The sequence below is a fragment of the Pelodiscus sinensis genome, chromosome 3 (genome assembly GCF_049634645.1).
Source record: "Pelodiscus sinensis isolate JC-2024 chromosome 3, ASM4963464v1, whole genome shotgun sequence".
NCBI lineage: Eukaryota > Metazoa > Chordata > Testudines > Trionychidae > Pelodiscus > Pelodiscus sinensis.
In genome coordinates, this window is record NC_134713.1 from 94266870 (window position 1) to 94281902 (window position 15033).

A 15033-nucleotide genomic window follows, 5' to 3' on the forward strand; every position below is an offset into this window, starting at 1 on the left:
GTCATATGTGGGTGTATCTACACTTGAAATGCTACAGCTGCAGCACTGTAAATCTTCAGTGTAGACCCATGGAAGGGGCTCTCCTCTCAGCATAGGTAATCCATTTCTCCAAGAGACTGTCTACACTGGGGCTTAGATAAATTTAACTACATAGCTCAATGGAGTGGATTTTTCATACCCCTGCATGACATAGCTGAGTAGACCCAACATTTTAGTGTAGACCGGGCATTAGTCACCCAAATAGTCTCAACTGGCTTTTAATTTTCTGTTGATAAGAATTTTAAAATTGAATTATTCTATCTATTTTATTTCATTAGTTTGAATTAATTTCTATATGACTTTAGGTGGCTGCCTGCCAGTCAGATGAAATGGTATATTAATTTTATGAAAACCAGTCAACCAAGTACTTTTAGCAAATTAGCAACAACTTGTCTTTAAACTCATAAATGAGCTATCCATCTGTCCAACTATAACAGACCTTTATGTTTAAAAAATACATTCCAGGAGCATCAACACACAGCTTAACTCCACTTATGATCAGTTGACGTGTGGGATACAAACTAGGAGAATGATTCTAGGAAGAGGAAGATAAAAAAGCATAAGTAATACAGTAAAACTCCAGTGGTCCGGCATCCAATGGTCCGGCACCCCTCATGGTCCGGCACCATCTGGAACCCGGAAGTGCTCCGAGCAGCCAGACAATTGGAGCTGCTCCGCCCACGGCTTCCCAGATTTAGCCGCTGCTGAAACTGACCAGCGGCTGACTCGGGGAAGCCAGGGGCAGAGCATCTGGGGTGCTGACGAGTTGATCCCGCAGCGCCGAAGGGCGCATCCCCCGCAGTCCATCCCAGACCCCTCCAAAACCCCTCTTCCGATAGTCCAGTATATCTGATAATCTGGCACCCGCTGGGTCCTAAAGGTGCCGGGTTATCGGAAGTTTACTGTAATAAGAAATAATGGGTGAATAATAATTTAAAGCAAATTATCTAAATATGAATCAAATAAAATAATTCAATAACGGAAATAAAGAAGAGAGCTGCTGGCCTTAGAGTCCTAGTTCAGTTCTAGGGGGCATGAAGGGGTGCAGCTCAGCAGCTCTTTTCCAAAAACTCTCTCAGCATCCTTTTATTAGTGTTTGAAACAGGAATGCAAAGCAAGAATTTTTTAAAAAAAGATTGCAATGTGATATTAGATCTTAATGATTTAATATTGTTTCCATAAAGCAAGATTAAGGTGTGAAAAATGTCAGAAATTCTTAAACACACAGAACAGAATATAGGCTTTTTCTAGAAACATAATGGAGCACAGATAATCTCACACAATACCGTGAGTATATATAAGAATCTCAAATCATTTTAGACAACTAGTAACATGTGCAAATCCTTCTTTAGATATTTAGAGGTCAAATTTTGAAATCAGTACAAATTTAGACACAGTTTCATGGGAACAGGACTGGGCTCTTGGAATCTCTATATAAAGCTCCGCATACAATCACATGGCTGAAGAAAATATGAAATCACTATCTACAATACTGTTGAACTCCAGTCAATCCAGAACAAATTAACATGGTCAAAGTTCACTACCCAGTCCCTTCCTGAATCCAAGAACTGGGCGCTCAAGTCAGTTAAAGCATCTGGAGCCTCAGAGAAAATGTCCAAACTCAAGGGCTGTGTCTACATTGGCACCCCTTTCCGGAAAAGGGATTCTAATGTAGACTTCGGAATAGCAAAATCCACGGGGGATTTAAATACCCCCCCGCGGCATTTGCATTTACATGGCTGCCGCTTTTTTCCAGCTTGGGGATAAGCCGGGGAAAAGCGCCAGTCTAGACGTGATTCTCCGGAAAATAAGCCCTTTTCCGGAGGATCTCTTATTCCTACTTTCAAGTTTCACTTTCAAGTAGGAATAAGAGATCCTCCGGAAAAGGGCTTATTTTCCGGAGAATCACGTCTAGACTGGCGCTTTTCCCCGGCTTATCCCCAAGCCGGAAAAAAGCGGCAGCCATGTAAATGCAAATGCTGCGGGGGATATTTAAATCCCCCGCAGATTTTGCTATTCCGATGTGTCTAATCTGCATCCCTTTTCTGGAAAAGGGGTGCAGTGTAGACATAGCCAAGCTGATCAGCTCTGAACCAATAGTCAATTAAATCTTAGTTATCCATTATGTGAGATGAAAGAAGCGTGACTCTCTAAAATCTCGTGAGAGATTCTCTCAAAACAAGCACACAAGCACACACACAAGCACACACACACCCCCACCCATCAGGGAGACGCGGAGCAAAGCCGCAGAGAACCCGGGCGGCGGGACCGCGGCGCGTCTCGGTCTGCCGCCCGCGTCCCCCTGGTCTGCTGGGGGAGGGGGGGCGCACAGCTAGTGATAGAAATGATAGAAATACTTCAATATTTAACTCAGAATTTTGAATAGAAAGCTAAATGAAAATTTGTGCCAGAGAGGTAGTTGTCTTAGTCTGTAACTTTAAAAATAACAAATAGTCCTGTGGCACCTAAGGGTACATCTACCCAGGAGGGCTAAAGTCAAATTAAGCTACACAACTTCAGCTACATCAGTTGCATAACTGAAGTCGAAATAACTTAATTCAGCTTTCGGTGCTGTCTACAGCAGGAAGTCAAAGGAAGAGCACTCTTGCTTCGACTTCCCTTACTCCTTGTGAAATTAGGGTTATCGTGAATCAGAGTAAGAATTCCTCCAGCTTGACATTGTTTTGAAATAATGGCTTGTAGTATAGACACACACTATGTTATTTCACAATAACATCAGTTATTCTGAAATAACGCTGCTGTGTAGACGTATTTAGAGACTAACTATATATATATATATATATATATCATATCATGAGATTTTGTTCACAAAACCCACTTCAGATGAGCTTGAGTGAAGAAAAAAGGGGGACCCAGAATTTGAGAGAGATAAAAAAGAGAAAAAAAGTACCTGTCAGTTCTAGTGCCGGTGCTAATGAGGCTAATCGACTGGACTGGACTGGACGTGTCCCATACTTTTGATATCAATGAGAAGTTAAATGTAAAATGTACAAGATCTTTATTAGGCATTCTTAAAACTTAAAATATCCACCTGCGGAAATGAAGAAATAGATTGACAAAGCCAGGAATCTGCTTCTTCAAGACAAGCCCAACAAGTAAACCACCACCACCACCACCCACCATCATCTACAGCCCCAAGCTTAAATCCCTCCAGCACATGATTGGCAATCTACAACCCATATTGGAAATCAATCCCTCTCAGGCCTTGGGAGACAGGCCAATCCTTGCCTAGGAGACAGATTCCCAATGGGATATGCGCCATCAAGTGCCAGCAATTCCTCTCTGCCATGTATATTGGCCAAACTGGACAGTCTCTACAACAAAAGGATAAATGGACACGAGTCAGATATCAGAAAGGGTAACACAAATAAACCCCTAAGGGAACATTTTAACCTGTCTGGGACTCAGTCAGGGATTTTAAAGTAGTCATTCTTTTACAAAGGAATTTCACAAGCCAATTACCGAGAGTGCGGAATTGATATGGTTTCCCTGGACCTGAACAGAGGCATTAACTGGATGGCCCATTATAAAACCAGCCTCATTACTTTACCTCCTCACTGACATCAAAAGTTAAGAATGGGACACGTCGAGCCCACTTAATTAGCCTAATTAGCACCAGCATTTCAAGTTGACATCTACTTTTTTTCCCCCCTCCCTTCTTTTTCTCTTATAAATTCTGGTTGTCCCTTTTTTCCTCTCTACTTAAGTTCAGCCAAAGAAGTGGGTTTTGCCCAAAAAAGCTCATAATACTATATATATTTGTGTTAGGCTCAAAGGTGCCACAGGACTACTAGTAGATTGATATTTATATATAAATAACATAACTCCATTTCAAAGCACATTTATCAATACAACAATTGTCAATGTACACATTTTAGAGTACATTTTCCTAGAGGAAGGCATTGTTGTACAGGCTGTAGGGTACTGGGTAAGGAAGCAGGAGGCCTGTCACTATTCCCAGCTCTTCCCTGACCTGCTGTGTGACTATCAAAGTCCCTTTATCGATTTCCCTCCCTACTCTCTCTTTTGTTTAGAGCATATGCTCGCCAGCACTGTGATTGACAGCAGGCACCAATCTAATTTAGATCCTTATGTGCCACCTTAACACAAATTACTTATATGTTTTTATCTATCTATTTTAGAATGAGTCTATCTGCGAGTCTGTTCAAGAAGTCCTCCTAACTGGTAAGAGCTAGGGCCACCAAATTTTTTATGCCGCCTCCTCTTCTCCTACCTTAAAGCAAGGTCAGGGTCAGGTTATGCCAGGACAACTGGATGCCCTCAAACAAATATACATATTTAAGAGAAAAGGTGAGTAATGAAATATCTTTTATTAGACCAACTTCAGGTCTGACCTGAAGAGAGCTCTGTTGTGTGGCTTGAAAGCTTCTCTCACCCACAGAGACTGATAAAATAAGAGAGATTACTTTACCTGGTGTCTCTAATATCCTGGGACCAATGCAACTACAATGGTGTATGCCTATTGACATCCATCCAAAATCCTTATTTAAATCTGTAATGGGTGCTGAATTGATCCCATATTTAATACTTGTAGTGAAGATTGATTGATTTTGCTCCACGTCCATCGTATAACCCATCAGATGACTCTAACCACAGAGAACTGAAGGGAGAAGGAACCATCACACAGAGGAAATGGATTATTTTGCTGGCTGCTCTTGTAACCAAGACTTTAATTCTTCATACATCAGTCATAACATTAACAACAACAACAACAACAACAAAAAGATCTCATTGTGCCAAAACACTGCAAGACTGCGGTGAAGGACCAACATATTCCCAGAACAGAACTGACTTAGAAGTGCCAGGGCCCAAGCAAAAAAAGTAAACATTGAATATTTATTTTCAAGAGGCTATATATATATATATATATTTTTTTTTAAAAACCACACACTTGAAGAAGTTATGGCTTCAGGTCAGTCTGCATGGTCCTTCCGTGGCTGTTAACTGGTGCTGGGGCAAAGGAAACAAGGAGCCCACTCTTACTTGAGGACTGAGTACAGAGACTATCCTTGCTTAGAACATTGCAACAACGGCTATCCCCTATTCCTTGGCGCTACAAAGAAAAAAAAAATGTGCAAGAGAGATATACACAGGGTATCTGACTCCCATCCTCTTCCCTTTGCACGTACCAGCAGAGCTGCCCTACTCTGAAGGAACCCACATCACCAGCAGAGTATTAATTTGAAGGCCTAAGGACTAGAATTAGCAACCAGGACAAGGTGCTTTCTTAGAAGGTTCCATCAACTGACTTCAACTATCCCTGAGGAAAAGGGAGGTGTAGATATGGACTTGATGGGTTCCTCCGTCCCTCACCCCTACCCCACTAGAGAGCAGCCACTGTTCAGTTGCTTAAGTTGGGCACTCGTTCAACTGTTTCAATAAAGGTTTCCCCTTCAACCCTCACCATGGGAGGAGTGGTGTTTTGGTGCTGCAGCTTTGTCCAACTAGCTCTCTACTGACATGCCACCTGAACATAAATTGATACTGGTTTTTATCTTTGCTTCACCCAGGTAATCTGCCTATTTTATTCCATTGCTCACAGGATACACTTCAACTTCTATTAAGAGCAAATAAGTGTTATTAAAACTTTAGTACTTTACAAGCTCTTAAAATATGGCTCAGAACAGCATGAAATTATTCCCTAATACTCATTACCCAGGGCTAAATTCTTCTCTATGAAACAGAGTAACTCCTAACTTAACTGTGTTGAAAACGTCCTCATGAATTTGCATTCTCAACTAGGAATTTGCAAGACTCAATTTATTTTCCAGAACTCTGGTCAGAAATTAAACATTTTTTTTTCTATTCAATGGTGTTTGATAATGCTGTTCTTTTTACTTCCACTAATTAGACATTTTGTGACTAAGTGATGAATTCAATTTAGGACATTTTGCTTGGGAAGAAAATCTCTCATTGGTATCCTAAAGTAAACCTTCAACAACAAGCAGACTGCTATGGCACCATGTGAAATTGATTTACCTAACCCTCCTGGGCAGTCACTCTGTAACCAGGACAGTCACAGCAGGATGTTACGACGACTAATCACAATGTTTACATGGCTGCAATTGTGATGCTCACCGGCAGAACCAAACCTGGGACCCCAGGAGCTTAGTGCATGAGCCTCTACTGCATGCGCTAAAAGCCAACTGGCTGTTAGCTCAGGCTGTAGAGCAGTGACTCTCAAAAGTTTTTGACCAGTGGACCACCTGGCTCAACACAAACCTTTCCTTGGACCATCAGTTGCTAATGGAATCACACTGTTAATTACATAACTATATCAGAGCCATTTTACTAGTGCTGCAGCTAGGGAGAATAGTTTAATTTAAATTAAGAAGATTAAGTGTTTTCACTCGTTAGTTTATCAAACTTCATTTTAAATAAATAAATTCAGGTTGCACCTTCCTAAATCAGGACTCTTGTCTAGCAACATCCATGGTCTGGCAGGATCGTGGATGATGCTGAACGAGATCGCCCTGGGATAGGAGGACCAGCAGCTGAGGCCCCGCAAAAGCTAAGGCTGGTGGTACTGGGGCCAGGCACTCAGCAAACCGGCAGCATGGGGGCGGGAAGGCAGAGGTGAGCTTGAGATGTGGACCACCTGAGAGGCTGCCATGGACCACTAGTGGTCCGCGGACCACACTTTGAGAACCATTGCTATAGAGCTCCTCTCTCTTCCCCTCCTCCCCCCCAGTGATCTAAGTACCACTACATTGGATAGAGAACTGCATCCAGTAACATAAGCAAAGTACACATGAACAGGACTGGATGATGCTTCGTCAATTTCCTTCATCAAGCCCATCTGATAACGATTAAGACAAAGAGCACACTGAGGGCCAAGAGCTAGTTATTAAGAAACAAGAACAAAAATAAAGGAGTATAAACAAATAGTTCCCTGTCTTGTGCCATACCCAGGATGCCATCAGAGCTGATCAAATAAATAAGGGCTCCATGATGTTTTTGATTTCATATAATTTGGTTAGGTTAAATGAATGGATCTGAGGGGTGGGGGAAGTCAATATATTTTGCTTTATGTTCATTCACTGAGTAATCAGATTATGGAATCAATTGATTTCTTGTAGTTGCAGTGGTTGTCATTAGCCCAGCCCTCTTAGTTCTAAAAGCAGGTAGCTGCATTATCACATTGTACCATCTAACTAACTGAAAAAATTATATCTGTCAAACAGAAAGGGCATAAGTCAGGAAAAGTTCAATAAACTGAGCCTTCTTCTGTGCTCATAACAGAAATAATTATACCAGAAAACCAAAGCCTTTCCGGATATACATGAAATACAATATGCAGAAGAGCTATTATGGTTTTGGTCCCTGGACAATGAAAACGCAACTGCAAGTATATTTTCTGGTTGTAGAAAAGGGTTGCCTTCCAAGACCATGGAGAAAGGGTAATTTTCAATATTTGACTCGGCACAAATAGACAAGTCAATCACTGTTCTCTACAATAGTCAACATTCCATGATGTTATATAGAAGATTCTGGAGTTACATGCAGTTTCTAGACACTTTTGGTTTACTCATTTTTCTAAAGTAGAAGCTACCGGAAATTTGCTTCCCTCTTTCCTATAATTTTTGTGGTTGGAAATGCGGATTTATCAAAACCAGAATTTTTTATAGGAGCATATCCATGTAGACAACATTTTTGTTGGGAAGGTTGCTTGAGTCCAGGATGAAGCTACTGGTCAAAATCAGAGAGAATGACACACAAGCTTAGCCACTAGCTACATCATAGCAATGTAAGCCACTCTTTTTTTCCCCCCTCTTTTAAAAACACACACACTTCAACAACCAATTCCTGCTCATATGAAGTGAGGGAAAACTAAGTATAAATCACTATGGTTTCGGGGGAGGGGGAAGAAAAGAGGGAAGAGTAACAGAAAAATAAAATGCCCCTGGCAATTTTCAAAATAAAATGTCCTTGTTTTTTTCCCCCATCGCAAAGATCGGTTAAAGCAATATTCCAATTCAAAGTAAGCTAATGTGTAATACTTTCTTGTACTAACAAGCCTTTGAAGTGAGATTCCCTGATTTAAAAAAAAAAAAAAAAAAGGTTGATATCAGTAGAGATTCTGGACTTCTGCCACAAATTGTTTCCTCTACTGAATTTTTGCACATCAAGTTTGTCTATATAGACACACTCACAATCACTATGCTGCTGAACATTCCTTCTACTGTCCCTTCCGCAAAATCTGTGCTCTTGCACATGGAGATCAGAACACATCTTGTTGCATATTCAACCCCAATACTTCCACATTGCAATATTATTTCTAGCTGCTGTTAAAACAAAATGGGAAAGCACCATACATGTGATTCTGCATGCCCTAAAATGGACACATACAGCCAGCACCTCACTAATGGAAAAGCTTATAACCAATTGTGTAATTAAGAAAATCTATGACAATTTAAACAAAATACAGGACTATGTAGCACTTTAAAGACTAACAAGATGGTTTATTAGATGATGAGCTTTTGTGGGCCAGACCCACTTCCTCAGATCAAATAGTCGAAGAAAATAGTCACAACCATATATACCAAAGGATACAATTAAAAAAATAAATTTAATTTTAATTGTATCCTTTGGTATATATGGTTGTGACTATTTTCTTCCACTATTTGATCTGAGGAAGTGGGTCTGGCCCACGAAAGCTCATCATCTAATAAACCATCTTGTTAGTCTTTAAAGTGCTACATTGTCCTGTATTTTGTTTCAGCTACACCAGACTAACACGGCTAAATTTCTATCACAATGACAATTTAGTCATTTTATGACAACTTATCTGAAGACATTTCATGTTTTCCCTCTACCTTTAAGTCAGAATTTTATTACAGTTATGGCCCTTACTAGTTACCACTCTTGTACATGTACATTTATTCAAATATTGTCTGACTTGCCTATCTTCAATGGAAAGAAAATAAAAATACTATGAAAACAGTTGCTGGTATGTCATCACCTCCAAAGTGTCTTAATGAAAATGCTAAATAAAATTACTCCAGACAGAACATTTTCTCTAGCATACTGAAGAGCAGCTCTAGAACATCACTATTTCCAGAGCCATTAGCAGCTTGGAATATAAATCAGATAGCCAACAATATTTTCTCTTTTAGATTACTACCTCCCTCAACTAAAAATGATTTAAAATGCTTAAAGTAATTCCTTTGATTGCCAACTCCCCAGCCCACTCCTCAAAGACCTCAAACATTGACATCACATTTGAATATACTTGCTGACATAATGCACACAATAATGGGCCTGCCTGAAGAGGCTGTTGGATAGTAAGTTTGCAGAGACTGGATAATCCTAAAAACAATTTCCAAGAGGGAAAACAATTCACAAAAAGCTTCTGGCTTTTTAATTTTTACCCCCTTTGAAAAGTAGGAAAGAAAAGCAGCTCTATCGGTATATGGTTAAGAATAAGAAACTAAAAAACTATTTTTACAAGGTCTTACCGGTGAAACTTAAATGTTTTGGCTGCATATTTTTGCCTAATTTGACATGTTAATGGATAATTTGGAACAGTTAACATCTGTGTTCTAGAAGACAGTCTTCTAAACATCTTAAACCAGGAATGTGGTTAGCTTCTTAATAGATAATCAAAACTTCAGTATTTGTGGATTATATTTTATATATGGTCAAGGACTTTGTATTTATTGGGGAAGAGATTATAAAGCAGCTCCATTCAAATTTGCTGTTTAAAGTGATCACTGACAGACATCTAAATTGCCTTCCCTCACCAAACTACTTTAAAACTCCTGCCTATGCCCCTTTGGTTCTGCTTATACCATGCCAAGTTTCACAGTATCCAAACTAACAGAGAGAAAACTTTAACTAGTTTAAAGCCAGGTCTCTTCTAGGGGGCAATGTCAAACTAAGTTAGTCAACTTCAGCTACCTTGATAGCATAGCTGGAGTTGATGTACCTTACTTTGAGTTACTGTGGCATCTCCACTGGGGTGGGGGAGGTCGATGGGAGAAGCTCCCCTTATTCTTCTTGCTCCATTGGAGAACTGGAGTCAATGGGAGTGCTAAATTGACCCTCTTCCCCCGCCAAGAGATCCATCCCTGTAGCACCAATCTCTAAGTATAGACAAGACCTTAGCTTCTTCAGCAACATATCAACTCCAATTGCAAATCCAAGTTTTGCCTTCAGTTACATTCACATAGCTTCCTTTGAAGATAATGAGTTTGCACAAGTGTAATTGATGGAATGTGCCTGCAAAATTTTCAGTACCAAGGAGTTGTGGGTGGGTGAAATGGTGAGTCACAAGATACGGTGAAAAAAAGAAAGTCCTTTAGGATCTGAATTTGTATCTGCAGTTCTAACATTTAGGGAAACTACGTATATTCTTATTTTACTTGCTGATTCCAAATAAACGTGGAACAATGCTGTAGTGATATTGGTACAGAGTCACTTTTTGGACACTATGTTCAATTCTAAAGATTGCAAGTGGATAAAGATATTGCCCTCCCTCCCCTTCTTTTTAAGTTTTTATGAAGAAATTTTAAGACCACAGAAATGTTCCCATAATTAGAGATTCCAGCCACCCCACTGCCCCAACCAACCAAAAGCTTTAAGTTGGGGGTGGGGGGGAGGGAAGGGGAACTGACAAAGTGAGAGCCACACAAGCCGTGACTCATGTGGCCCCCAACTGAAGGTGAGACACCCACAATCCCCTCACAAACTCCCCAAAATCCCATTGCACACCAAAGGTTCCCCTCCCTTGCTTTAATTAAAAGAACATTTCCCTGTAGTATTTGAAACTCAAATACTACAGCATTAAGAGCCAGACATTAAATATGAGAAGATAAGTTTTAACACACTTCTATATGTTCTCATCCTGTAATTCTAGGCTCCCATCTAATACATTAAAAATTACAAAGAACTGGTGATATATATTCTCCTGAAGAACCAGGAAAAAGGAGTTGAAAAGCTAGACCTTAATTTCCATTATACAAGATTGGGTTTTGACCCTGCAATCTGTGATCTGGCTGAATTCTTCTACACATGGAGTCCCATTCCAAGCCAATGGGGCCACAGAGAGATGCACAGTCCTTGCATGAAACAGCTTGCATATTTGCAACTTACCATTTGAGTTTGTTTCTCTTCAAATGAGTTTTAATCACTTGATAAGTTATAGGCATACAGCACTTCCCTTCAGCAAAAACAAAGTTTGAGACCCCTCATTTTTAAAAACAGCTTTATTTTGACTGAATGATTACAATTTTAAGTCCATAGATACTCATAGTTCAATTAGCAAATCTCAATTTGCCATGTAAACAGTTCATTCTCTACCAAACTGCTGTACAAGAACTTTATAAAATACAGATTAAGTGACATTTTCTTCTGCACAATATTCCTGATTAGTGCACTTACATCAATTAAAAAGTCAAATTGATTAGTTTGCAAAAACATTACCTTTCTAATTATGGATTAATACAAAATGGCACAAAAAAGAAAAAAATCAAGTTAGAAAGTTAAGAAAGTTGTAAGTATGGTCAAACTTCTGAGCAAGTTGCGTCAGTTCAAATGAGCAGGATCTCAAATTCAGTGTCCATAATTGGCATTTAGAAGTAATCTATTAGCCTTCCTCTCTCGCTGACTGCGTAAGAAACTTTAAAAAACAAAACTGAAGTCTGTACTGTTCAAAGTATTTGTACCATAATGTCAAGTTCTGGCCATTGGAATTCAAATGCAATTGGGAAACTACAAATTTTCAGTATTCCCAATACCATACTTAAGAAGTCCACAATTAGAATTATACCCAGATTTTCAGTAAGACATGTGCAATTGTGCATAATCATTGATTAAACAAACACTTATTTTAAGCATGAGAATACCAGATGTGTGCATAATTTAGGTGCATAAACACTAACTAAAAATATGCCTTAAGTCTCATTTCTACATTTAAGAGACAAATTAAAAGGCCTATATTAATAAATTACTGCCATCCATTTTACCTTTATAATAGGCTTTTCCTGGCACATTGGTCCCTACTGCCAGATCAAGACAAATGAAATCTACGAAAGATATTTCTTAGACACTTAATGCCTAATCACCAGTTTAAAAATAATTTGACAATAAGTGTGGTGTCCCAATTAGAATGAGTGCAGAAAAGTCTGTTTTTATTTGGCAAAACTTAGAAATATCAAAACAGATTATGCCCCGCTTTATCAGAATTTTTGATTAGCCCAAAATATTTAGAGGTGTTCAGTAAGCTTACCATTGAAAAGTACATTTATAAAGCCGATGGACTGTTGCCTTGACAGTACAGCTTCTCAAATCCAAGAATGGAAGGAATTTATACCAACTAGTGGTACCAACAGTCATTTATCAGATTTTTAAAAAGCAACAGTTATAAAGTATTGAACCATCATTTACTGAACAGCTTCAGAAGTAGCCAAAAATGATTGTAGGTGTATTCTCACATAATTTAAATAATATTTATCTCCACAGTCCTATCTTGTAGATGCCCATATGATAAGTGCAAGAACCACTGCTCCAATGGCAAGTACAAGAATGATGATGCATATTTTCTTTCGGGACTTGCGCTGTCAACACAAAAACAAAAAAAATATTGTGCAGTGTTCAGAACTTTTTAATTGCTTCTATGGTTCTGTTATTTACACAGTCTAAACGAGCGGTGTACTTAAAAGACAATGAAGTCAGTGAGTGGTTAACAGGCAAAAGTGAAACTGGAAACAGTGAAAGTTATAACTTCACTCTTTAGCTGTCAAAGGCATTTGTCTCCCCCTCCCCCCAACACAAATACCATTCTCCCTGGCATCTCATAGGAAATTAAGGAATTATAGTTTTTTCAACATTAAGGGAAAGGGGAGGCACAGTGGAAGGAGTAGACTGGAAAAGAGGTAGCTTGGGGGAGGCAGAGGCTATGAGTTAGTTGGGGGATAGAAGCCTGGGGGCAAGGAGACAACATGTTCTAGGGAATGAAGAAATCATATGTATAGTAGCCCAGTGTCAGAGTCTGTAATGCCAAAATGCCAAGTACAAGCCCTCTGGGGGGGCACTGTTGCCTGAAATGCTGGCTGTTCCTCTGGGTGGCCCGTGCTGCATGGGGAGTGCGGGGCCTAAACGGCCGCTTGCGCTGCTTGCTCCCCCGCGGTGGCCCGGCTGAGTGGTGCAGAAGTCAGCCGAGTGCCACGGCGGGAGGCAAAGGGGGGGGGAGCAGTGATGTGCAACATGACAGCGGCTCCAGGCCCCGCCCCCTACCCGTGAACGTCACCGCCTCACCCCCCCCTTCGCCTCCCGCCGTGGCGTTTGTCTGACTTCTGTGCTGCTCAGCCAGGCCCATGCGTGAGAGCAAGTGACGCAAGCGACAGTTTGGGCTCCACGCCCCCCCATGCAGCATGGGGAGTGTGGCGCCCCAGCGGCCATTTGGGCTCCACGGTCCCCCGAGAGGCAGGAGGGGGAGCAGAGCTGGGGGGAGGTGGGGGAGGAAGGCAAGAGGAGGAGAGAAAGAGAAACCAGAGGCTCAGGAGAGAAGACCTAATTGGCTAGTTATGAAGAAGAGCCCAGATAAGAAAGACTTGGACTGGAACTTGAACAGGGACCTGAAGAGGATAAATGGAATGAAGAATCAATTGGTAAAGTAGGGTAGAGCAAGACAAGACAAAGAAACCCTTCTGCCACTGTTCATGACCACTGGAGGCACTCCTTAACCTGCAACAGAACTCAGGTGCTCGAGTGTCACCATTCCTCCATTGTCAGCAAACTTATAACATCCACTGGCAAAGTGTGTTCCTCATCTTCCCTTTACTAGCTGATCCACAAAGGATGACAGGTTCCAGCAAATGGGAAAAAAAGTAATCAGGTGTTGCCTTGCCTCCCTCTGCCCCCCCCCCCCCGCTCACCCCTCTGCTGTAGGCAGGGCCTGCTCCTCCCTCTGCCTGTGGGGTGCCTGAGCCTGACGTGGACAGGGGCTGCTTCAGAGTCAAATTTCAAGACTCTCTCCATGGGATGCTAAAACTTGTCAAATAAAGGGCGCCCAGAATTTTTTTTTTACTGGGGATAAAAATTATGTATTTTCCTCCAGACTCATGATCCAGCTGTTTCAACAACTTTTGGCTGAAGTTTTCCAGGCAGACACGAGAATGGGAAATTTTCATATCAAATGGTTAAATTTGGAAACTTATAACATCTGAAAGAACCGATTCTTATAATGGGAACACTTAGGCTATCAGCCCCGCTTATCACTTTAGAAAAACATCTGGCCACCTTATTTTGTTTCTTACAAGCCAGCAGACAAATCTAGGTTTAATAAATTGTCCCTACTGATTCATTTGCCAACTTATAACTGCATCATGTAAAGAAGACTTTAAAAGGCAAAGGCCAACTTGAAAAGAGAAGTGTTCAAGGAAGAGGATGTATTAAGAACAAGATTATCTTTAACACAGGCCAGTATTTAAGAATCTCTGTACAGACCTTTAATAAAATAAGTCTTTCATATATTTCTAAAATTCTTTTTATTTTATTTTTTTTCAGTCAGTGAATATTGTGGAACTGGAAAAGTGTCCTCTAGGAACAGCAGAGACGTATGCAGCCTTGGCAGTGGCAGCACAAAACTTCCCTACACTACCCTACCAGTGAACTTCAATCCTGACTTAGGAAAATTACCAAGCAAAGGAGAAGTTCATTGCTCATGCATATTCAATCCTTCCCTCACAGCTCCAGAAATGAGAGGTTCAATTACGGTGTTTTTTCATAGTATTGGGACACCAGTCAACTAATTTCACATGAGGCTGCTAAACTTTGAGGGCATGGACTTTGTTACTACTAACTTGGTCTGAATTTGGAACGGTGGCCCAGAGATCCTATGCCAGTCTTGGCCCTTTGAGTAGGTCTCCAAAGCATTGAAACAATTTTAAGGAAGAATTAAACTAAAACTACAACGATAACACAAATTAAGAAATAATTGAAAAGCATAAT

At 40.5% G+C, this 15033-nt stretch overlaps 1 protein-coding gene across 1 annotated transcript in view; it reads right to left on the minus strand.

Annotated features, from left to right (window-relative positions):
• Positions 1 to 11270: 11270 nt before the first annotated feature.
• The window catches only part of STX7 (syntaxin 7), a 44033-nt gene continuing 40270 nt past the window's right edge, over positions 11271 to 15033 (minus strand). Inside the window, exon 10 of the mRNA XM_006127286.4 lies at positions 11271 to 12638. Coding sequence (XP_006127348.1) covers positions 12546 to 12638 — 93 coding nt within the window. The 3' untranslated portion in view covers positions 11271 to 12545. The remainder of the gene's footprint in view (positions 12639 to 15033) is intronic.